Source organism: Pongo abelii, chromosome 3 (assembly GCF_028885655.2).
Source record: "Pongo abelii isolate AG06213 chromosome 3, NHGRI_mPonAbe1-v2.0_pri, whole genome shotgun sequence".
NCBI classification, from domain to species: Eukaryota; Metazoa; Chordata; class Mammalia; order Primates; family Hominidae; genus Pongo; species Pongo abelii.
Window position 1 is genome coordinate 39,111,225 of NC_071988.2, and position 26,241 is coordinate 39,137,465.

General features: G+C 41.9%; 1 protein-coding gene and 1 pseudogene across 2 annotated transcripts in view; one reads left to right on the top strand and one right to left on the bottom strand.

Annotated features, from left to right (window-relative positions):
* UBE2K (ubiquitin conjugating enzyme E2 K) overlaps positions 1-25,750 on the top strand; it is an 83,921-nt gene extending 58,171 nt beyond the window's left edge. For both annotated transcript variants that reach the window (XM_002814684.5, XM_054553452.2), the window contains 4 exons: positions 1,626-1,708; positions 20,495-20,594; positions 23,350-23,478; positions 24,006-25,750. In XM_002814684.5, coding sequence (XP_002814730.1) covers positions 1,626-1,708; positions 20,495-20,594; positions 23,350-23,478; positions 24,006-24,080 — 387 coding nt within the window. In that variant the 3' untranslated portion in view covers positions 24,081-25,750. The remainder of the gene's footprint in view (positions 1-1,625; positions 1,709-20,494; positions 20,595-23,349; positions 23,479-24,005) is intronic.
* Positions 16,199-18,572, bottom strand: LOC103890399 (zinc finger and BTB domain-containing protein 12-like; annotated as a pseudogene).
* Positions 25,751-26,241: the final 491 nt, after the last annotated feature.

The following is a 26,241-nucleotide window of genomic DNA, read 5'->3' on the forward strand; positions in this document are numbered from 1 at the left end:
AAAAAAAGAGAGAGAGTGGGCCCACATGAAGGGAATGAGAGGTCATTAATGGTCCTTAAAGCAGCATAGTGATGCAAATCAGATTTGTTTTAAAGGGCTCTCTTTAGTTTTGGTGCGGAAAATAAATTGGAGGGAACAGAAGGGAAGGCAGTAAAGTCAGGAGACTGTGTAGTAACCTAGGTGATGAATGATTGTCTCCTTTAATGAGAAGGTGGATGGAGAGAAGTCAGTTATCTTTGAAAGTAGTAAGATTATTAAGACTGAAAAGAATCAAGCATAGCAAGAATGAAGGAATGGAAAGTATCTTGTTTTCGGTATTTTAAAGTCATTAGCGAATTAAAGTGGCTTTTTAGATTGAATGTGAGTTAGTGAGCAGGAGGTAAGGAAGTAGAAATAGGTAGTGTAAACAAATCAAGAAGTCACAAAGAGAAGAGAGAAGTAGAAACTCTTAGCTTCTTTCCATAAATAGCTAAGGAGCATATATTAAAGAGTCCGTTTTTTTCCAGTTGGTCGTGTTCTGTTGCCCAGGCTGTAGTACAGTGGCACGATCATGGCTTGCTGCAGCCTCAACCTTTCAGATTCAAGTGATCCTCACACCTCAGCTCCCTAGTAGCTGGGAGTACAGGTGTGTGCTACCATGCCCAGCTGATTTTTTTATTTGTAGAGACATGGTCTCACTATGTTGCCCAGGCTGGTCTCAAACTCGGGCTAAAGTGATCCTCCCGCCTCGGCCTCCCAAAATGTTGGGATTACGGTGTGTGAGTGCTAATTTTTGTGAAGTTCTTAGAACATTAATTGGCACATAGTAATAAATCTACTAAGTGTCAAAGAATATGGGCTCAGCTGGTCATTGTCATATGTGTCAGAGATAAGAATACAAGATCCTCCAAAAGTTCATGACTAAGAGCTGATGAACTCTTTAATTTCATGGTGTTCCAATGGAGTTTTAGCATTTTCACTTGTTGGTTTGTTATTATTCCATAATGAGACAAATAATGAGATGATTAGACTCAAAATCTGGAATCAGATTGTGGGAGTTTACATTGTGCTGTGTTTAGCTATTTAATTAGGTTTCTTAAACTCTAAGCCTTAGTATCTCAGTGTTTGCTACATCATAATAGGCATTTCAATAATAAGAATTTGAGAAAAAATTCTACAGAAAAATTAAGAGAAGCACAGCCACTTACTATTTGTGCTTCCGTTCACTGGTTTTACTTACTTTTTTCCTCAAACCTATTCTGCACCCTGCCTCACATGAAGGAAAGTGCCATTTACTATTTATGTTTTTATTTTATGTACTATTTTATTTACCAAAATGGATTTTATTCTCTGTTGTATTCTCATAGCATCTACCATTATTCTAGGTAAATTGTAAGCTCCTAGTAATTGTTGGGTTTGTTTAAAGGCGGAACATTTATTAAAGAGTTTAAAAACAACATATGTTAGTGACAACATTCAGCTTACTGGATCCTTTGTCTTCTACACCCCTTCTTTCACCTAGGCAAAATGATGTAATAGATATAAGGACCTTTCTTTTTTTAGTTTGAAGATTTCATTTTCTTGTAGTTCTACTTAAACTGTCTTATTTCTGTTACTGAAAAACTCAAGTGTGCTTTATATTCTAGGTCCGGTTTATCACTAAAATATGGCATCCTAATATTAGTTCCGTCACAGGGGCTATTTGTTTGGATATCCTGAAAGATCAATGGTAAGAGATTTTGAATTCACCTTCTCTCCTTCTCATATGAATACCAAGACTATAAGAGTGTTAAATGTGTAATTGCCTCAAAACATATATTATACTTTATCTTATTTGGACAGTAACTTTATGAAGTCTCTTTAAGTGCATAACTGAAAATGCAATATAATTGAGATCACAATCCATATTTAAATAGAGACTTGTTAGATAATGTTAGATGCTGGCTTTACACTTTGAAAAGTCTTGGATTTCATTTGTTATTTTGGTAAATTTGATTCTTTGCTATCTTAAGAAGATACTTGTGAAAGACTAAAAAAGTAGAAAGTAAGTATTGAAGTAGTCATATCCCCCTTAGACGGAATGTAAGTTACAAAATTGTTGCAAGTTGTGTTAATTGAGCACAGTTAAGATTTTGGTTTATGAATTCTAACAAGGAGCACCTTTGTAGGTGATGTCTTCATTTGGATAGCAGTATTGTGCTTTCACTTTTTTTGTCTGATTTGCTCTGCACAGCATTAAGTGTTTTAAGAGTTCCTACTCTGGAACCACCAGGTTCACATCTTGGCTCTCCAGTTTACCAAGCTGCATGGTTATGAGCAAATTACCTAAAGTCTGTGTGCCTTAGTGTCCTCATCTGCAAAATGGGTTGATACCCACTTCATAGAGCTCAGAGGATTAAATAAGTTACTTTATGTAATTCCCTTAGAATAGAGCTTTGCTTTTGTTTTTGTTTGTTTTGAGACAGGGTCTTGCCCTGTTGCCCAGGCTGGAGTGCAGTGGCGCAATCACAGCTCACTGCAGCCTTGACCTCTAAAGCCCAAGTAGTCCTACCACCTCAGCCTCCCAAGTAGCTGGGAATATAGGCGCATACCACCACACCTGGCTAATGTTTGTATTTTTTGTAGAGACAGGGTTCCTGTTGCCCAGGCTGGAAGCTTTATGTAGTCTAACAATGATAAAGATGATAGTTAATTATTTAGCACATGATTTTATAGATGGAAAAACTAAGACCAAAGGTATAAAAAGTAATTGGAGTGGGAGAAAACCATAAAACTAGAAAAAATCAATTGAGTGAGTTTGTATTATGACCTTTTCTTCTGATTTTACTCTTTTACAAGAGAAGGTATAACAGAACAAAATAGAACAGCAGTTGGTAAGAAGACTTGGAGCCTAAATTGTGTTTAATGGGCCCAGCCTGGCTGCCTAATCTTCTAAAGATTATATATTATTGTTGGTACTAGAATTTTTAAGCTATGTTTTTTTGGGTTTTTTTTTTTTTTTTTTTTTTTTGAGACAGAGTTTCACTCTTGTCACCCAGGCTGGAGTGCAGTGGCACGATCTTGGCTCACTGCAACCTCTGCCTCCCGGGTTCAAGCGATTCTCCTGCCTCCCGAGTAGCTGGGACTACAGGCGTGTGCCATCATGCCCAGCTAATTTTTGTATTTTTAGTAGAGATGAGGTTTCACCGTGTTGGCCAGGCTGGTCTCAAACTCCTGAGCTCAGGTGATCCACCCACCTCAGCCTCCCGAAGTGTTGGGATTATAGGCATGAGCCATCGTGCCCGGCCTAATTTTATATTTTTAGTAGAGATGCGGTTTCACCATGTTGGCCAGGCTGGTCTCAAACTCCTGACCTCAGGTGATCCTCTTGCCTGGACCTCCCAAAGTGCTGCGATTACAGGTGTGAGCCACCGTGCCTGGCCTGATTTTGTATTTTTTGTAGAGACAGGGTTTCACCATGGTGGCCAGGCTGGTCTCGAACTCCTGACCTCAGGTAATTCTCCTGCCTGGGCCCCCCAAAGTGCTGGGATTACAGGCTTGAGCCACCACACCTGGCCTAAGCTGTGTGATTGATTTGTTAAGAAAGGGGGGGAAAAAAGGTACCTGAAAGAAAATCAAATAGGAATGACAGTATTTAGTGTATGGCCAATGGTTTACTTAGTAACTGGATGAACAGACTAGAGTTACAGGTTTTGTTTTGTTTTTTTCTATTCCAGTATATCTGAGTAAATTCTGTCCCTCGGTAGATCATCTCTTGGGATCTGGTTTCTTGATCTGTATTTCAATACATTCTATATTCCATATAGATCAAGACTTTCTAACATAAAGCAGTGTGGAATAGACTTACTTTTTATCTTCTCTGTTACTCTTTTGATTTGTGACTTTTGCCAATTTATTGAACTTCTAAAGTGTCAGTGTTTTTAATCCATTAGGTTATCGCCAAGGCCTCTAAAAGCTCTAAGATTCAGTGATATGAGTACATATTTGCAGTATTAGAGACATTGTACTGTTTTCACTTGGCTTCTAGGACATTAGATTTTCTGTTCTTCCTTTCCTATGCTCACTCCCAGACTCCTTAACCAGTTCCTTGCATCTTTGTGTATTAGAATGCCTCAGGGATAAGTCTTGGATTTCTGCTCCTTTCTAGCTGCACTCACTTCCTTGGTAAGCTCATCTGATTTCATCATAACTTCACCTTTACATACTGCAAACTCACAAATTATCTTCCCTGAACTTGGGACTCCTATCCTGCTGCCTGCTTATCATCTTTCCTTGACTATATAATGAACATATCAAACATAAACTGAACTGATAGTCTTCTAACCTGAAACCTGCTTCTATAGTCTTCCCCAACTAAGTTATTGGCAAATACATCCTTGCATTTTCTCAGGCCAAAATCACATGATCCTTGGTGTTTCTTTCTCTGGTACCCCATGCCCTGTCTGTAGATCTATTGGCAAAACCTCCCAGCAGCTTAACAGCAGCTTTACTACCACACTTTTCCAAACGCATTACCTCTAGCCTGCATGATTGCATTAGTCTGCCTCTCTGCTTCTGGCTTTTCCCTACTCAAGCTATTCCCAGCAACCAGATGACAACTTTAAAAACAAAGCTTGTGACCACGTGCGGTGGCTCATGCCTGTAATTCCAACACTTTAGGAGGCGGAGGTGGGCAGATCGCTTGAGGTCAGAAGTTTGAGACCAGCCTGGCCAACATGGTGAAACCCCATCTCTACCAAAAATAAATAAATTAGCTGGGCATGGTGGTGCATACCTGTAATTCCAGCTACTTGGTAGGCTGAGGCAGGAGAATCGCTTGAACCTGGGAGGCGGAAGTTGCAGTTAGCTGAGATCATGCCATTGCACTCCAGCCTGGGCGACGGAGCGAGACCCCATCTCAAAAAAAAAAAAAGAAAGAAAGAAAAAGTTTGCAGATGAAAACTTCCCATTGACTTCTCTTTTTGCCCAGAGTTAAGGCAACAGTACTATTACTTGTAATTATCTCCCTATATAGCTAGTTGAAAGATTATGGTGTGTATATATAGAGAGAGAAGTTGAATTTTTATACCAAAACATTTTCTCCTAATATGATGTACAGGAACAAAACATTTTTTACATCGACTATTCCCTTTTCCTAAGGCAGGTGAATAATCTTGTTTTTTATCTGTACAATTTGAAATATTAGAATATACCAAAGACACATTTGATAAAATAGGTGAGACTAGATATTCATGAAGTCATTACTCTATTCCCAGAGCTTTACTGAGGTATAATTGACATTTAGTGCATATCCATATTTAAATGTGAATGTTTAGGTTTCAGAACTGGAATTTGATAGAGAAAAATACAGTCTTAATCATAGGAAAAATGAATTACATAAATAATTTTCAGCAGGCATACTAGAAAATAATTGGTTAATCTTGGTCTTTTATTAATGCATCTAGGGGTGATGATATACCTTTATTAATATTTAACAACTTAGTATATATTTATTATTATTAATTTTTTTTTTTTTTTTTGAGGCAAAGTCTCACTCTGTCACCCAGGCTGGAGTGCAATGGTGCCATCTCTGCTCACTGCAACCTCCGCCTCCCGGGCTCAAGCAATTCTCCTGCCTCAGCCTCCCAAGTATCTGGGATTACATTACAGGCATGTGCCACCACGCCCAGCTAATTTTTTTGTATTTTTAGTAGAGACAGGGTTCCACCGTGTTGGCCAGACTGGTCTCGAACTCCTGACCTCAGGTGATCCACCGGCCTCGGCCTCCCAAAGTGCTGTGATGACAGGCGTGAGCCACTGTGCCCGGCCCCTGGTTTATTTCTTAATTCCACAACTTATGCTATGTGGAAACTATTTTCTAATGTTTTCCACTGACATTTAACTATGACTAATGGTGTCTACTTACCTGGGGAAGAAAATGGCAACACATAAAAATTTCACTCAGTGATGCTTCCCTTCTAAAAGACATAAACAGGCACAGAATATCTGCCTGGTCAATAAGGTATACTCAGCATCATTACTCATCAGGGAAATGCAAATTAAAATCACAATAAGATAACTACTACATACCTGTAAACATAAATACCTCATGCATTGCTGGTAAGAATGTGGCTTAACCAGGCAGGGCACGGTGGCTCACGCTTGTTATCCCAACACTTTGGGAGGCCAAGGTAGGTGGATTGCTTGAGGTCAGGAGTTCAAGACCAGCCTGGCCAACATGGTGAAACCCCATCTCTACTAAAAATACAAAAATTAGCCAGGCGTGGGTGGTGGGCGCCTGTAATCCCAGCTATTGGGGGGCTGAGACAGGAGAATCTCTTGAACCCGGGAGGCAGAGGTTGCAATGAGCCGACATCGCGCCACTGCACTCCAGCCTGGGTGACAGAGCGAGACTCCGTTTCAAAAATAATAATAATAATAATAATAATAATGTGGTTTAACCACTTAAAGCCAGTAATATCTACCAAAGCTAAACATACACCTTCAGTATGCCCTATCAGCTTCATTCCTAGGTATATATCTAAAAGAAATTAGTGTCTGTGCCTCCTTTTTAAAAGACATGTATAAAAGAATATTTATGGCAGATTTATTGATAGCCCCAATGGAAAATAACTCAGATGTCTCATCAACAAGAAAATTGTGATCACATTGGAGCACTACATAACAGTAAAAAAGAGCCTATCATTGATACAAACAACATGGATGAGACTCAGTCATGTTGAGTGACAAAAGCCAGACACAAAAGAATACATACTGTATGGTTCAATTTTTATGAAATTGAAGATGAACCAGAATTTATGGTGATAAAAAATACGATAGCCCAGCGCAGTGGCTCACACTTGTAATCCCAGCACTTTGGGAGGCCGAGGCGGGCAGATCATGAGGTCAGGAGATTGAGACCATCCTGGCTAACATGGTGAAACCCCGTCTCTACTAAAAATACAAAAAATTAGCCAGAGCGAGACTCCGTCTCAAAAAATAAAAATTAGAATTAAAAAAAAATTAAAACAAGTAAAAAAATACGATAGTGGTGAGGGTGGGCAGGAGTTGTGAGTAGGAGGAGCAGAAATGAGGCTTTGTAATGCTAAAAATACTCTGTATTTTTATCCAGGCGGTGGTTACATGAATATATACATATGTAAAAATTCATCCAGCTGCATGATATCTTAACTTTGCTTAAACTTTAACAAAAAAATTTATAGCAGCTGGGTATAGCAGGTGTGCACCTGTAGTCCCAGCTACTCAGGAGGCTGAGGCAAGAGGATTGCTTAAGACCAGCAAGTCTGGGCTGAAGTGTGCTATGCCAGTCAAGTGTCCACATTAAGTTGGGCATGAGTATGGTGACCTCTTAGGAACAGAGGACCACCAGATTGCCTAAGGAGACGTGAACCAGACAAGGTTGGAAACAGAGCAGGTCAAAACTCCTGTGCTAATCAATAGTGAGATAAGACCTGTGAATAGCCACTGCATCCCAGCCTTGACAACATAGTGAAACCCAACCTCTTTAAAAAATAAAATCTTTAGTATAAAAGCTGCCATCCTCTTTAAGTAGCATTTAGTGTTTTGAATGAACATGGTTTAATTATTGATGATCTGTTGGAAGATCCTTAACAGAAAAGTAAGTCAACGATATGAACAATTCACATGACTATTCTACATAGTAAGGCCTTACTGAGTCCTTATGAATGAATATATAAATATTTACATAGCCACATTAACTATGTCTTACTGATTTGAGACGAGCAAAATTTATTTACTGGACATAGATTTATGAGGTACTGATTTATTCACATTATCTTCTAAATTATAAAGATTGACACATTTTGAAATTTCGTATTCCTGTTTGCCTGTTAGGATTTGTTATAATAGATTTAAGTTGATTGTATATACTGATCCTAAAGATATCAGTACAATATAGATTTGATCACTACTTTGTAAATAGAAGAAGAAATGGAACAAAAGAATGTTTTCAGTTATATACTTTTTCACATTACTGAATTTAGATTAGAGCAGTCCAAAATTGCACACATTTCTTTATATTATCGAAGATAAAGTTTCTATAGTATTCATTTATTTTTTTAAAGTTTTAGGCCTGGTGCTGGCCGGATGTGGTGGCTGACACCTGTAATCCCAGCACTTTGGAAGGCCAAGGTGGGTGGATCACGAGGTCGGGAGTTCAAGACCAGCCTGGGCAAGATGGTGAAACCCCGTCTCTACTAAAAATACAAAAAAAAAAATTAGCCGGGCATAGTGGCATGCGCCTGTAATCCCAGCTACTCTGGAGGCTGAGGCAGAGAATCATTTAAACCTGGAGGGGCAGAGGTTGCAGTGAGCCGAGATCGCCTCACTGCACTCCAGCCTGGGCTATAGAGCGAGACTCCATCTCAGTAAAAAAATAAAATAATAATAATAATAATAAAACTTTAAATTTATTTTATTTATTTATTTATTTATTGTAGAGATAGGGTCTTGCTATGTTGCCCAAGCTGGTCTCAAGCACCTGGCCTCAAGTGATCCTTCCACCTTGGCCTCCTGAAGTGCTAAGATTACAGACTTGAGCCCCCACACCTGGTCTATAGTATTTAGGGTTAGAAAAATAGGTGTGGTAGGCCGTTTTTGCATTGCCATAAAGGAATACCTGAAACTGAGTAATTTATAAGGAAAAGAAGTTCCATTTGGCTTCTGATTCTTCAGGCTGTATAGGAAGTGTGGTGCCAACATCAGCTCAATTTCTGGTGAGGCCTCAGGGAGCTTATGATCACAGCAGAAGATGAAAGAGGAGCCTGTTTCACATGATGAGGGTAGAAAATAGAGTGGAAGCAACAGAGAGCAGGGAAGTTGCCACATACTTTTAAAACACTTTGTTTGAGACAGTCTCACACTGTCGAGCAGGCTGCTGTGCAATGGCACAATCTTGGCTCACTGCAACCTCCGCCTGCTGGGTTCAAGCGATTCTCCTGCCTCATCCTCCCGAGTAGCTGGGACTACAGGCGCGTGCTATCACGCCTGGCTAATTTTTGTATTTTTAGTAGAGACGGTGTTTCACTATGTTGGCCAGGCTGGTCTCGAACTCCTGACCTCGTGATCCGCCCTCCTCGACCTCCTAAAGTGTTGGGATTACAGGCGTGAGCCACGCATCTGGCCAAAAAACACTTTTTTTTGTTTTGTTTTGTTTTTGAGACTGTCGCCCAAGCTGGAGTACAATGGTGCAATCTTGGTTCACTGCAACCTCCACCTCCCGGGTTTAAGCACTTCTCGTGCCCTCATGCCTCAGCCTTCTGAGTAGCTGGGATTACAGGCGCGTGCCACCATGCCCAGCTAATATTTGTGTTTTTAATACAGATAGGCTTTTGCCATGTTGGCCAGGCTGGTCTGGAATTCCTGGGCTCAAGTGATCCACCTGCCTGGGCCTCCCAAAGTGCTGGGGTTAAAGGCATGAGCCACTGCATCCAGCCTTAAAACACTTTTTTTTTTTTTTTTTTCTTTGAGACAGAGTTTCACTCTTGTTACCCGGGCTAGAGTGCAAAGTCACGATGTTGGCTCACTGCAACCTCCACCTCCTGGGTGCAAGTAATTCTCCTGCCTCAGCCTCCCAAGTAGCTGGGATTACAGGCATGTGCCACCACACCCAGCTAATTTTGTAATTTTAGTAGAGACAGGGTTTCTCCATGTTGGTCAGGCTGGTCTCGAACTCCCAATCTCGGATCATCTGTGCACCTGACCTCCCAAAGTGCTGGGATTACAGGCATGAGCCACCACGCCGAGCCAAAACACTTAAAACAACCAGCTCTCACATAAACTCATTCATCACCAATGGGGTGGCACTAAGCCATTCATGAGCGATTTGCCCCCAGGATCCAAACACCTCTCCCCAGGCTCCACCGCCAACACTGGGAATTACATTGCAGCATGAGATTTGGAGACGACAGATATCCAAACTATATCAATAGGTTTTGTTTGGATATTTATTTTTATTTTTATTTTTTGAGACAGAATCTCACACTGCCACCCAGAGTGCTGTGGCTCACTGCAGCCTCAACCTTCCCAGCTCAATCGGTCTTCCCACCTCAGCCTTCTGAGTAACTGTAACTACAGTCACGTGCTACCACACCTGGCTAGTTTTTTGTAGAGACAGTTTCACCTCATTGCCCAGGCTGGTCTTAAACTCCTGGGCTCAAGCAATCTACCTGCTTCAGCCTCCCAAAGTGGTGAGACTGCAGGCGTGAGCCATCGTGCCTGACCTCAATTATTGAACTAATTTTCTTAAAATTAATTATTAAAACTGGCTGTGCGTGGTGACTCAAACCTGTAATCCTAGCATTTGGGAGGCCAAGGCAGGAGGATTGCTTGAGCCCAGGTGTTTGAGACCAGCACTGGCAACATGGCAAGACCCTGTCTGTACAAAAAATTTTAAAATTAGCTGGGCATGGTGTTGCATGCCTGTAGTCTAAGTTGAGAAAGTCACTTGAGCCTTGAAAGTCAGGGCTGCAGTGAGCCATGTTCACACATTCTGTGAAAATTAGTCATGCAGAAAAGTGACAACTTTTTCTCTTTGACATTGTTATGAATTGTATCTAAATTTGCAGCTCTAGATTTTTTTTTCAATTTTGAGGGTTTTGAGAGCAAATTGCCTTTTTTTTTTTTTTTTCTTTTTTCTTTTTTTTTTGCCCCTGCCAGACGCGGTTTTGCTGTCGCCTAGGCTGGAGTGCAGTGACACGATCACAATTCACTGCAGCCTTGACCTTCCAGGCCCCAAGCATTCTTCCCACCTCAGCCTATCACAGGTGCACACCACCGTGCCTGGCTACTTTTTTAAAATTATTTTTTATAGAGATGGGTCTTGCCATGTTGCCCATACTGGCTGGTGCTCAAGCAATCCCCGTCTTGACTTCCCAAAGTGCTAGGATTACAGGCATGAGCCACTGCCCCCGGCTGATTTCTTTTTCTTTAACCTCCTCTTCATTCAAGTTTCTGATTCTTGAAATGGTAACCTAGAGTCTGTAGTAGATTGTGTCTTCACAATAGGAAGACAGTGCAAATGGAGGAAATAGACAGTATTTATAATAAGGATTTTTGAATCTCTAAGGTAAGAACTTATTATTATTATTATTTTTTTTTTTTTTTGAGACAGAGTCTCGCTCTGTAGCCCAGACTGGAGTGCAGTGGCGCGATCTCGGCTCACTGCAAGCTCCGCCTCATGGCCTCAGCCATTGTCCTACCTCAGCCTCCCGAGCAGCTGTGACTACAGGTGCCCGCCACCACTCCAGGCTAATTTTTTGTATTTTTAGTAGAGATAGGGTTTCACCGTGTTAGCCAGGATGGTCTCAATCTCCTGACCTCGTGATCCGCCCACCTCGGCCTCCCAAAGCGCTAGGATTATAGGTGTGAGCCACTGTGTCTGGCCTACTTAAAATTTTTTAAGAAAATTTTTGCAAAGTACACAGTGTAAAATTTACTAGGCCAGGTATGGTGGCTCATGCCTGTAATCCCAGCACTTTGGGAGGTCAAGGTGGGTGGATCGCTTGAGCCCAGGAGTTCAAGACCAGCCTGGGCAACATGGTGAAACTCCATCTCTACAAAAAATACAAAAATTAGCCAGGCATGGTGGCGTGAGTCTGTAGTCCCAGCTACTTGGGAGGCTGAGGTTGGAGGATCGCTTAAGCTCAGGAGGTTGAGGTTGAGGCTACAGGGACCTGTGATGACACCACTGCATTCCAGCCTAAGTGACCGTGAGACCCTGTCTCAAATAAGCAGGGCCAGGCGCGGTGGCTCACGCGTATAATCCCAGCACTTTGGGAGGCTGAGGTGGATGGATCACCTGAGGTCAGGAGTTCCAGACCAGCCTGACCAATATGGTGAAATCCTATCTTTACCAAAAATACAAAAACGTTAGCCAGGCCTGGTAGCATGCGACTGTAGTCCCAGCTACTAGGGAGAATTGCTTGAACTTGGGAGGCAGAGGTTGCAGTCAGCCGAGATTGTGCCACCGCACTCCAGCCTGGGAGACAGAGGGAGACTCCATCTCAAATAAATAAGTAAGTAGGCTGGGCATGGTGGCTCTTGCCTGTAACCCCAGCACTTTGGGAGGCCGAGGCAGATGGATCACCTGAAGTCAGGAGATATATATATATATATACACACACACACACACGCACACACACACACACATATACATACACAAAAGCCAAACATTTTGTTGATCCATTGATCCATCCATGGAAACCTTAAGTTGCTTCTACCTTCTAGCTACTGTGAATAATATTGTTATCAACATGCATATATTAATACCTACTCCAGTTACTGCTTTCAGTTCTTTGGGGTGTATACCCATAAGTGGAATCACTGGATTATATAGTAACTCTGTGGTTTTTTTTTGTTTTTGGTTTTTTTTTTTGGAAGGACTGCCATACTGTTTCCCATAGAGTTTTCACCATTTTGCATTCCCACAAGTAGTGCACAAGAGTTCCATTTCTCCATAACCTGGCTAACAATTACCATTTTTTTAATGGTAGCCATTCTAATGGATATGAAGTGATAGGTCATTGTGGTTTCAATTTGCATTTCCCTAATGATTAGTGGTGTTGAGCATCTTTTCATGTGTTTATTGACACTTTATATATCTTCTTTGAAGAAACGTCTGTTCACATCCCTTGTCGATTTTTTAACCAGGTGTTTTGTTGTTGTTAAGTTGTAGGAGTTCTTTATGTATTATGGATATTAAGCCCTCACCAGATAAATGATTTGGAAATATTTTCTCCTGCAACACAGAAGTTTTTTTGTTTTAAGTTGTGGGGTCTTGCTGTGTTGCCCAAGCTGGCATTGAACTCTTGGGCTCAGGTGATCCTCCCACCTCAGCCTCCCAAGTAGCTGGGACTACAGGTGTGTGCCACCACACCAGCTTCACAGGAGTGTTTATTCTTATTTCTAATTTTTATTATTTTCTTTCTTTTTTTCGAGACAGAGTCTTGCTCTGTTGCCCAGGCTGGAGTGCAGTGACACGATCTTGGCTTACTGCAGCCTCTGCCTCCTGGGTGTTCAAGCAATTCTCCTGCCTTAGCTTCCCAAGTAGCTGGGATTACAAACATGCGCCACCATGCCTGGCTAATTTTGTGTTTTTAATAGAGATGGTGTTTCACCATGTTGGCCAGGCTGGTCTCGAACTCCTGACCTCAGGTGATCCACCTGCCTCAGCTTCCCAAAGTGCTGGGATTACAGGTGTGAGCCACTGCACGCGGCCAGGAGTTTTTAATTTTGATAAAGTTGTCGTGCATATTCCCTTATTTTTTTCTTTGGTTTCCTGTACCTTTGATGTCATATCCAAGGAATCATTGCCAAATTCAGTGTCATGAAGTTTTCTCCCTATGTTTTTGCTTTCTAGCTCTTATGTTTAGGTCTTTGATCCATTTTGAGTTAATTTTTATATATGGTATTAATAAGGTAAGGGTCCAGCTTCATTAATTTGAGAGATTATCAGTTTTCTTTTTTTCTGTTTTTTGTTTTGTTTTGTTTTGTTTTGAGATGGAGTCTCGCTCTGTCGCCCAGGCTGGAGTGCAGTGATCTTGACTCATTGCAAGCTCTGCCTCCCGGATTCACGCCATTCTCCTGCCTCAGCCTCCAGAGTAGCTGGAACTACAGGCGCTTGCCACCACACCGGGCTAGTTTTTTTGTATTTTAGTAGAGACGGGGTTTCACCATGTTTGCCAGGATGGTCTCGATCTCCTGACCTTGTGATTCACCCACCTCGGCCTCCCAAAGTGTTGGGATTACAGGCGTGAGCCACTGCGCCCGGCCCAAGATTAACAGTTTTCAAGAAAAGTGTTTATTGCCCTGTTGAGATATATGTTAGACTACCTATGTGATAGTATGAAGGACTTGCAAGATTTAGATGCTTTTATTTTACATGCCTTTATGTTTTTATTTCAAATTAAAATAAGTATTATGAGTTTAATAGTTGCCTTAGTATTAAATACTTCCTTTGAGTGAAAATTTTTCTTTGCTATTCAGGTAAATTTCCTTTAAATAAATAATTTTTATTAAAAATTACATAACAAAAAAAATTACATAAGATTTTGTTTCAGGCAACACCATGGATTTTAAAATTAGGTTGCTTAGAAAGTCCATTGGAAAATTAGTGCACTTAAGTGTTGTATATTTCATTGGTTATATTTTGTCTTTGTGTTCCTTATGTTATTTTTGGTGGTTTAAGTCAGCTTTATGCTGATAACATCTAGGTAGCTTTTGATATGTATGTGCCTTTAAACATTCTCTTTGAAATTACTCAAACTATCAAATGAAATTAGAGAAAGAATTTCCCCTTGTTATTGTGAGACTAGAAAGATGGGCCGTCGCGGTGTCTTACACCTGTAATCCTAGCACTTTGAGAGGCGGAGGCGGGCGGTTCACCTGAGGTCAGGAGTTTGAGACCAGCCTGGCCAACACGGTAAAACCCCGTGTCTTAAAAAAAAAAAAAAAAAAAAAAAAAAATCAGCCAGGCATGGTAGCAGGCGCCTGTAATCCCAGCCACCCAGGAGGCTCTGAGGCAGAAGAATTGCTTGAACCTGGGAGGCAAAGGTTGCAGTGAGCCAAGATTGCGCCACTGCACTCCAGCCTGGGGGACAGAGTGAGACTTCGTTTCAAAAAAAAAAAATTTTTTTAATGGCGAGTAGAAAGACAAGAATGAACATTTGAGGACTGAGTTTGGCTTTTTGTTTTGACTCATGTCTTAAAAGAATATTGTCCATTTAAAAGAGATGGGGTTTCGCCATCTTGCCCAGGCTGGTCTCAAACCCCTGGGTTCAAGCGATCTGCCTGCCTCAGCCTCTCAAAGTACAGAGATTACAGGCATGAACCACCGTGCCTGGCCCTATTTTTAATTTTTTGAGGAAACTCCATACAGTTTTTCCATAATGGTTGTACTAATTTGCATTCCCACCAGCAGTGTGCGAGGGTTTCCTTTCCTTTACATCATCACCAACACTTGTTCATCGTTTTTATAGTAGCTGTTCTAACGAGTGCTAGGTGATATCTCATTTTGGTTTGTTTTTTATTTATCTATTTTTGATAGAATATCACTCTGTTAACCCAGGCTAGATTGCAGTGGCATGATCTCAGCTCACTGCAACCTCAGCCTCCCGAATAGCTGGGATTAGAGGTGTGCACTATCATGCCCAGAAAATTTTTGTATATTTAGTAGAGATGGGGTTTCGCCATGTTGCCCAGGTAGGTCTCGAGCTCCTGACCCTCAGGTTCAGGTGATCTCCCCGCCTCAGCCTTCCAAAGTATTGGGATTACAGACAAGAGCCACCATGCCCACCCTAATTAACAGTATTTGTCAAATTTTAATGTGCATCAGAATCACCTGGAGGAGCTGTTAAAACAACCCTGGAGTTTCGTTTTTTTGTTTTTTGTTTTGTGGAAAACAAAAGCAGAAAAACTAAAACCCCAAACTCCAGACAAAATCCTAAAAAATGTTTTTTCTTAAAAAATACTGTATGTCTCTACTCCTCTCCCTCCCAACAGCCCTTGTGTTCTTTCTTTTCTAAGTGCCCTACTATCCATTGTTCTTGCTATTGTACCCCCACTTCCCAATATCTATCCAGGATGTGCACCCCATGTTCTCTTACCTGGCGTCTTACTTTGTTCTTCCTCAAATTTCAGCAAGCCTCATACTCGCAGTCTCATTTCCCCAGCATGCAAGAACTGTCTCCCCCTTCCTTTTCTGGGACTCAATAATCTTTTCCCCTTACCACTCCCTCACCCCAGGTCTATTATAAGCAGGAGCATGTCCTCCTGCCAAATTCCCTCCCTCTTCCCACCCACCCCCCAACCCTTCTTATCTCGAGAAATGTCAGAACCTTCCCCTGGGCAGCCTTAGCCAGGAATAAAACATTTTTGTCTTCCCTCGTTCTATAGGACCCTTTTCCCTCCCTCCACATAGACATGCGCCTCTAAGAGAAGGAAATCTTTCTCTGGGACCCCGTATTCCTCCTGGCCTACTCCAGGAACCCTGTCCCCCGCTCCAGCTTCTTGCACTCTCAAGAGCAACAACAGTCTTCTCTCCAAGGAATCATCTTCCCTCTCTCAGGATGTGTGCATCTGCTCAGCCTCCCACTCTTACCTTTCTGCCCCAGACCCCCCACCCCCCAATTCTCCCGGGCCAAAGAGCCCTTTTCCCACCCAGCCCAGGGACCCCAGCCTCCTGGCCTCCACGCCTGCGCGGCTAGCAGATGAGGACATTGATCTCGGCCACACTGGTCTCCAGCACGTTCTTGGCCGTGGTCTTGCCGTGTTGCTCCTTGAGATGCCGCCTAATGGCAGGCTTGTGCAGGTTGAGGTGGTCGTGCAGGGTGGACTTCTGTGTGAAGCACTTGCCGCAGATGCCGCACGAGTGTGACTTGACACCACAGTGCACGTTCATGTGGTGGTTGAGGTTGCTGCTGTGGTTGAACTCTTTGCCACAGCGAGGGCACATGAAGATGAAGTGCTGCGCCCGCATGTGGAAGACCAGCTTCTCCACGCCCTGGAACACTTCCGGGCACTTGGTGCACTTGATGTTCTTTAAGGGGTTTCCACCTGAGAAGCCCCCAGGCAGGGGTCCCCGGCTGCCCCCCACCCCCCAGGCAACCATGGCCACCGCTGCTGCTTCCATCAGGCCCGAGGTGGCCCCCACGCTGGCCCGGCCTCCGGGAGTCAACAGCAGGCCCTCCCCTTCTGCGTCCTCCGACAGGCTATAGCAGGCCTTCACCACACCCTGCGGTGGGGCTACAGTGCTTGGGGGGCATGCTGCTCTGGGCCAGCTCCCAAAGGTGGCCACCCACGGAGCCTCCAATGCTCAGGCCCCCTCCCAGGCCTCCAGGGGGTTTGAGCCGGTGTGCCACCTCCAGGGCCGACTCCACCTTGACGATGCAGATGTCAGACACATTCTCATCCTCATCTTCTTCCTCTTCCTCGGCTTTCAGCTCCAAGTCCTCATCCAGTGGGAACTCCAGCTTCACTGGCCGCAGGAGTGGAAGGGGTAGAGGAGGTGGGGGTGGGGGCTTCGGGGCTGGCTTTGGGGTCCTGGCTGGAGGGAGGAGGGACTTGGTGGCACTGACGCTGCTCACAAGGCTAGCCTCACTGATCCCATCCTCTTTGAGGCCTATTTTGGGCTCATTGAACTGGCTGAGGGCATTCCGGCATTTCTCCACCACGTGCTCCATCTGCAGGTAGGAGGTGGCTGTAAGATAGTTGACGATGTCCGTAACAGCGAATTCCAGGGCGCCCGTGTAGCAGGAGAGAAGCAGGTCGGCCACGATGCGTGCACTGTGCATCAGGGAGACCTGCAGCTCCCAGCTGGGGTTCAGCAGGAACTGGTCCCGCAGGAACGGTGAGCAGGCGGCCAAGATGACCTTGTGGCCTCGAAACTTGAGGCTGTCGGCCACAATGGTCACGTCGCAGAACCACTCCTCTGCCCGGAGCTGGTTCATGTTCCATAGCGTAGCGGCCTAGTGGCCGGGCAGCTGGAAGCGCAGGACTTCCACCCTAGAGGCCATTGTGGCGGGGGTGGGCAACCCTGGCACGGTTCCGCGCGCTGTTTTTTTATCGCCTATTTTCCCCACCCCCGCGGGGCCGGAAGCGCCCCACACACACGGGCAGGGCCTGGGCAGCGCGCGCGGGGCGGGGCCGGCTCCACGTGGGCGTAAGGGGAGAGGGGCGGAAGCGGCTGGTGCCGGGTGTGGCGTCGGCTAGGACTCCAACCCTGGAGTTTCTGATTTAGTAGCTCTGGGATAGAGATAACTTCCCAAGGGATGCTGATGCTGTTGGTTGGATGAACAACACTGAGATCGTTGCCTTAAGACGTCCATTGTTGGCAATAACTTTTTGGCTACGGGTGGAGGTGTGGGAGACGAGTCTGGCTCTGTCCCTCAGGCTGGAGTGCGGTGGCGCCATCTGGACTCACTATAATCTTCGCCTCCCAGGTTCAAGCGATTCCTGCCTCAGCCCCTCAAGTAATTGGGATTACAAGCATGTGCCACCACATCTGGCTAATTTTTGTATTTTTAGCAGTCAGCGTTTCGCCATGTTGCCCAGGCTGGTCTCAAACTCCTGGCCTCAAGTGATCTGCCCGCCTCGGCGTTCCTAAGTGCTGGGATTACAGGCGTGAGCCACTGCACCCAGCCTAAATTAACTTTTATCGTAGGCATCTAGGGAAGTACTATTTATGTACCAAACTTGGGAAAATTGAGAAGTCACTAATTTTTTCTATTTTGTGGTTCAAATCAGGAACCCAGTTGAAAAAGGCTGGTTTAGAGTAATTGGCTAGTTGTCGTGGCTCACACCTATAATCCCATGACTTTCAGGGGCTGAGGTGGGAGGATTGCTTGAGCTCAGGAGTTCAAGACCAGCCTGGGTAACATGGTGAAACCCTGTCTCTACCAAAAAAAAACAAAAACAATTGTTTTTAATTAGCTGGGTGTGGTGGCACGCACCTGTAGTCCCAGCTACTCAGGAGGCTGAGGTATGAGAATCACCTGAGCCAAAGAGGTCAAGGCTACAGTGAGCCTTGATTGTGCCACTACACTTTAGCCTAGGCAGTGTAAGACCCTATCTCAGAAAAAAAGAAGAATGATCTAATTCACATGGTAAAAATGGGCATTCTCTTTACATGCAACATTTTTAATATGTCCACATATTTATACATACCTCTATTAATTGGTAAAGCAACTTTTTTTTTTTTTTTAAGATGGAGTCTTGCTCTGTCGCCCAGGCTAGAGTGCAGTGGTGTGATTTTGGCTCACTGCAACCTCTGCCTCCCGAGCTCAAGCGATTCTCCTTCCTCAGCCACCTGAGTAGCTGGGATTACAGGCACATGCCACCACGCCCAGCTAATTTTTGCATTTTTTGTAGAGATGAGGTTTCACCATGTTGGCCAGGCTGGTCTCGAACTCCTGACCTCAGATGATTGCCCTCCCTGGCCTCCCAATGTGTTGGGATTACAGGCGTGAGCCACCGCGCCCAGCCAGTGAGACAACTTTTTAACAGAAATGCCAAGAATTATTGCTAGACAGGTAGATACTATTTTTTAGACAAATAATAGCTTTATAAAGATATTTTCCTTATAAATACATTTAGAATCATAAATTAAGTGATGTAGTTTAAGCCAAAAAACTTGTCCTATTTCAGAATGTTATGGAATGATTTCATATTTTATTGAAAATATGGCCGGGCGTGGTGGCTCAAGCCTGTAATCCCAGCATTTTGGGAGGCCAAGGCGGGCGGATCACAAGGTCAGGAGATCGAGACCATCCTGTGCTTCACAGTGAAACCCTGTTCTACTAAAACTACAAAAAATTGGCCGGGCGTGATGGCATGTGCCTGTAGTCCCAGCTACTTGGGAGGCTGAGGCAGGAGAATTGCTTGAACCAGGGAGGTGGAGGTTCCGGTGAGCAGAGATCGCGCCACTGCACTCCAGCCTCGGCGGCAGAGTGAGACTCCATCTCAAGAAAAAAGAAAATATATTTGTTTCATAGTATCTTGTTTTTAGAGTGCCATTGAAAGAAAGTCTCACATGCTATTAGTACTAATGATTTATCACTTTAATTTTGTTTAGAGAAATGGATAGAAAATAAGTGAGTGGATAAAACTAACAAGAAGGATCTTGGCAACAAAAAAAACAAGGACAGTTCAGAATTTGAGTTGTCTTAAGAAATAGAAAAGTTGGCCGAGTGTAGTAGCTCACACCTGTAACCCTGACCTTTGAGAGGCCAAAGTGGATGGATCACCTGAGCTCAGAAGTTCGATACCAGCCTAGGCAACATGGCAAAACCTTGTCTTTACGAAAAAAGGAAAAAACAACAAACAAACAAAAAAACGCTGGGTGTGGTGGTGTGTGCCTGTAGTCCCAGCTACTCGTGAGGCTGAGGCAGGAGAATCGCTTGAGCCCGGGAGGTGGAGGTTGCGGTGAGACAAGATAGTGCCACTGCTCACTCCAGCCTGAGCGGCAGAGCAAGACCTTGTCACAAAAAAAAGAAAAAAGGCCGGGCGCGGGTGGTTTCTCACGCCTGTAATCCCAGCACGTTGGGAGGCTAAGGCGGGCGGATCACGAGGTCAGGAGATCGAGACCATCCTGGCTAACACTGTGAAACCCTGTCTCTACTAAAAAAATAGAAAAATTAGCCGGGCGTTGTGGCGGGCCCCTGTAGTCCCAGCTACTCAGAAGGCTGAGGCAGGAGAATGGCGTGAACCCGGGAGGCGGAGATTGCAGTGAGCCAAGATCATGCCACTGCACTCCAGCCTGGGCGACAGAGGCAGGCTCCGTCTCGGGGAAAAAAAAGAAAAAAGAAATAGGCAAATTGTAAAGTAAGGAAGAAAATATATGATAGGCAGATATGTAATTATAAATGTCTATGACTTTATAATTAAGATAAAGATCTAAGTAACTTTTAGCTCTACAATTTTTTAATTTTTATTAAGAAAATACTTTGCTTTTGCCTGCAGAGCCCTCTTAATTGGGATATTTTCATATTTTGAATTTTAGGGCAGCTGCAATGACTCTCCGCACGGTATTATTGTCATTGCAAGCACTATTGGCAGCTGCAGAGCCAGATGATCCACAGGATGCTGTAGTAGCAAATCAGGTAAGATGGCTACTTTTGAAAGACTTTCTTATATTATGTATGAGTCTCTAACCACTTTAGTGGTTTGCACATTAACACGTGAGCATACTCTATTGAAACTAAATTTTGAAATGGTTTTCTTTCTTGTGGTAGGATTATTTTGTCAGGTGTAATAGTGAAAACTTAATAGACTTTTAACATCCTAGTTTAATTGGATATAGGTGCTGTTTTCCTAACATGAGTATTTTCAAAACGTAAAGGCAAAAGAATTACACAGTGAACACCCATATTCCTACCATCTAGATTCTATGACTAATGCTCGTGTATGTGTCCATCTTTTTACCCTTCCATTCAGTGATGATCCCTCCCTGCTGATAATTCTAATCACCTCCTACCGTGGCGCTTACGTGAAATGGCAGTTTCCGATGACCTTGTAATGTGTTGAACGGAATAAATATTTTTCATTTCGCTTTCTAGCTACAGTGGCTGAGTTTAATAGTTACAACAGAGACTGGACCTAAGTTACTAGTATCTGACCCGTTAAGAAACAGTTTGCTGGCCAGGTGCGTTGGCTCATGCCTGTAATCCCAGCACTCTGGGAGGCCGAGGTGGGTGGATCACTTGAGGTCAGGAGTTCCAGACCAGCCTGACCAACGTGGTGAAATCCTGTCTCTACTAAAAACACAAAACTAGCCCGGTGTGGTGGCATGCACCTGTAGTCCCAGCTACCTGAGAGGCTGAAGTGGGAGAATCGCTTGAACCTGGGTGGCAGAGGTTGCAGTGAGCAGAGATCACACCATTGCACTCCAGCCTGGGTGACAGAACGGGACCCTGTCTCAAAAAACAAACAAGTTTGCCAGCACCTACTCTAAGCCATTGGAATATAATGAAGTTTTTTTGTTTTTTTTTTTTAACTTAGAAAGTTTTTCTTCTCTTGACTTCTAAGATATTGCCCTCTTTTCTTCCTCACTTCATAGCTGTTCTTTGTTATTTCCCACAATTATTTCCCTTCCTACTCGTCTTTCTTAAATGTAGTTCCTCAGTTCTGACCTTGTTACCTTTACTTTCTGTACACACTCACACTTGGATGATCATATCTGTACTGATGTTACCACCCGTACATTGATAAAATGTTTAGGCTTGCCCTCTCTCCTAAGCACGAGAGCCTGGTGTTTAACTAAATTGGTAGGTGATGGTATCATAGAATGATAGGTTTGTAGGATTTCTGATACTGCATTCAGTTTTGGCAGTGTTACACTCAGGTATCCAAGGAACATTCATATGGTTAACCACCCAAGTCACAGCCTTTGGAGTTTTTCTCTGTGTCTCCTTTGCTCCTGTTGATAACCATTCCCTGTATCATTCTGTCACTATATTTACATAATTACTCTGATTGCCATAGGTCACTTTTTAAAAACTTTCTTTTCAACTGCTCTGATAGATCTCCTTTTCTCAACCTCTTTCTTCCTTTCTCCGTCTTCTACGTTGCTATCAGGTAGCTTTATAAAGTGCAAATCTTACTTCACTAACAAAAACTTGTTAGTAGCTCTACTGTCACCTACTTGAGTCCAAATTCTTTAGTTTTCAGAGTTTTTCCATGATCTGAACTCTGCTTTATTTCCTAAATTCTTTTCTTCAAACTCATGCTTTTTCAAGCATTGCATTCATTTTTACATATTGTATCCAATCTACCGTATTTCCTCTGCCTGAGGAAACTTCCTCTTGGCAAACTTCTTTAACCTATAAGATTTTAATTTATATATTATCTTTCTTCTTTTCCCTTGAAGATCTGTTTTTATATATACGTATATATCCTTGTCAGTATATTCTGTTATTTGTCTCGGAGTACTTCCAATTAGGGTTTTCCATGTTTTATATATGTGCTATTTGTTCATATTTGGCTGTTAAAAGCATGGCTTGTGTTCCAGCTTTGCTTTCCTGTTGAGCTCTAAGCCTTACACGTTGAGGTTGGACTCAAGGGTTTCTTTTAGCTCCTAAAGTAGTTCAATAATTTGACTTATTTCCTTGTGATGAATCAATGGTAGAAACTAGATTTATCGTTTTAATATGTAATAGATTTAAGTATATAAATTACTTTTAAAAGAAATATTAAAGTGAATTGAATAATTAGTAATTTATACTTTGCTTTACTAAGTAATGGTGGTTCCAAAGTATTTGATAAATTTACCTCTTTCCAATGCATATAGGAAGTCTTTTAATAAAATTACTCTGTTGTGAGTTTATAATCATCTCAAGTTATGTCATAAGTTAGGACTTTGCATGTGGGGTTTCCATAAATCACTGTACACTAATGCAGCTGTAAGAAAACAGAAGAATCTAGTTGTATTCTAGCCTGGGCTGTGGGTAATACAAAAGCTGGTTACATCGTAAAAAATTATTCTAATGTCCACATATTTTTATAAGCTAGTAATCTGTGTTCAGTTGTATAATGTTTGCTGCTTTCCAGTGTTTGGAGCATCTGTTAATACCTCACTTAACCTAATTTTAGTCTTGCTAGTTATATTTGTTGAATTTGGAGATTAAAGTAGATTAATGTTACTTGTCTTTATTATTGTCAACACAAATTGTGAGTCGAAGCTTCAGGTTAAGTGGTCTTTTCTCGAGTGACATAGCTTGTCTATAATGCAAAGTGAATCACATTTTAAATGTAGATTTGTTTTATTTGGAAAAGTAGGGTTGTAGGCGATTAAGAGCTGAAATATATCAAATATTATAACTGTAATGTCATGTCAATCAATTTTTTCCCCCCATATAGTACAAACAAAATCCCGAAATGTTCAAACAGACAGCTCGACTTTGGGCACATGTGTATGCTGGAGCACCAGTTTCTAGTCCAGAATACACCAAAAAAATAGAAAACCTATGTGCTATGGGCTTTGATAGGGTAAGTACATAAGGGCATGTTGATTTTGATACATTGATTGATTTTAAATTATTGCAAATTCTTGGCTGACAAAAGTGGTTTAGAAAATAAGAGAAATTCACAGCCTGGGCAACATGGCGAAACCCATCACTACAAAAATTAGCTGGACGTGGTGGTAATCCCAGCTACTCTGAAGGCTGAGGTGAGAGAATCCCTTGGGCCCAGGAGGTCGAGGCTGCAGTGAGTGATAGTCATGCCACTGCACTCCAGTCTTGGTGATAGAGCAAGACCCTGACTCAAAAAAAAAAAAAAGGAAAATAAGAGAAAATCTAGTTTTGGTAAACATATTTTCTGTTTTCAAAATCAGTGATTTTTTTATTTTTACTAATTACTGTCATTGATTTTAGAAGCTTTTCATGCACTGCAAATGTAAATCAACTTACAGAAAAGACACAAGGTGTTAAATCCCAGTATAAAGAGTGAATGATTCAGTATTGTTTAAATGTTTCCTTGAGATTTAATTTCCTGTCCCCTTTTCTTCTCTACAGAATGCAGTAATAGTGGCCTTGTCTTCAAAATCATGGGATGTAGAGACTGCAACAGAATTGCTTCTGAGTAACTGAGGCATAGAGAGCTGCTGATATAGTCAAGCTTGCCTCTTCTTGAGGAGCACCAACATCTGTTATTTTTAGGATTCTGCATAGATTTCTTTTAAACTGGCATTCTTGCCTAATGATGTTATCTAGGCACCATTGGAGACTGAGAAAAAAAAAAAATCCCTGCTCTGTAAATAAAGCTAATTAAACGTCTGTGTAAATTTAAAAAGGGGAAATACTTTAATTTTTTTTCTTAATAGTGTAAAAATTCCTTGAGCTAAGCTAAAACCATGGAAGAAACATGCTACTTTAGTGTTTAGCAGTGTACCAAGACTAGCAAGAGTTTGCTTCAGGATGTTGTTGAATAATTAAGATAATATTTTGAGTGTGTCAGGGCCATTCAAATTGTTGGTGTTGCATCACAGCTACCTTAACTGTTTTTAACATGGATCCTCTGTGCCTGTGAATTTACTTGCATGCTTGTACTTGACTTCTTAGGATGGGTAGCTGAAAAGACCACCATTTTAAGCATTTGAGAATTCTTAAATATGAAATTTATTCAGAAGTGAAGATGGTGACCTATTCAGAGCCTTTTTGTCCTTGTCAACAGACTGGGACATAGTGTCTGTTCCCCCCACTTGACCCCCCCCGCCCACCCCTGCCTTGCCACACACAGCTAATACTCTAATGGTAAATTTCTCTGTATTAGGTGGGGAAATGTGCTGAAGGACAGTATGTATCCCTTGCTTCATTTTTAGGTCGTAGGTTTGGAATGTTTTGTCCCAGTTCTTCAAACACTCTTAAATTTTTCGTAAGTAATGTGAAAATGGAACTGCCAATTTTATTTCTCTTGCAAAAATAGTAAATACTTGATGTTACATTATTCCCAGGTTTAATGAAAGAACCCAACTTAGTTTTTCAGTGAATTTGACTCCTATTTTTTAAATGATGAAATTTTTCTTTGAGAACTGGCAAGGATGCAGTCAGCTGTTTGCAGTTTTTAGCCTGATTTTGGGGTCTATAGAGATTGCTTTATTGGATACTTCCAGTCATTCTTGCTTGCACTTCCCCTATTGACACATGAAAGCTGTGTTGGTGTTTTATTGTACATACTTCAGATGCACATAGGAATAGAAGTGTGTTATAAATCTAGCTTTCTTTATGATGTTTCTGATAATATGAGAATTGAAAACTTTACCTTCTCTTGTACATAGTCAGACTATTTGTATTAAATTTACATTTCATTCTAAGTTCAAAAGTTTGAAAATTATTAGTTTTGCAAGATCAAACACTAATGTGACCATTATATGAAGGTTGAAGTGGATTTATGCAGGCGGTTCTATATATAGAAATACAATTCTTTTTAAATTTTTAGGACCAATACAAAATAACAAAAATGTTATGGAATCAGACTGAATTAAAGTAAGGCTGTATATTGAAAGTCATATTATAAAAGGTTTGCTTTCTTTAAGTGTTATTTATCTTAAATTATAATCGTTAAGTGTTTGGAAGATAATTTTTGAATCATAACGTCAGCATAACTTCATTTGACTTCTCAATAATCTTGATACTAGAAGCAATAAAAGAACCATTATTAAATATATTGTAATGTTAAAGATGTGAAGGTTCTTCCAAAAATTTGTAAGGCTTTCCTAATTAACAGTAAACTCTTATAGTTGATATTATTGCATACTAAACACAAGTTGCTGTTTTTTCCCCATATGTTTGCTTACGCATGTCTTTATACAGTCACCTCTTTTTATTGCTGTAGTTTATTTTCTAAAGATGCCAAAGGAAACAAGATTTTTCTTTATTTATTTTAAATACCTGAAACCTTGTACTTTATATTTTGAAGTAAGGTGGGATTGTGTGAAAATGTGGATGGTTTTTCTCCAGTGTTGGTTAGAATTACTTTTTTTAAGTGGAGGGCAACTTGGTAGTATTAGTAGAATTTGGGTTTAAAAATATCAGACACATCTACCCAGTTTATTTTTTGCCTGTATTATCAGGGTATATTTAATTGTCCTGTGGTTAAACAAAGGTGAGAGAGCTCAGAGGTTTCTAAAGGTCAAGCATTTTACATATATACATACATACATGCTCTTGGAGGCAGCTATATCCTGCTTTGATTTTTATGCACATGAGCCCTATAGGGTTATATACTCATCTAACTACACTTCAACATCCC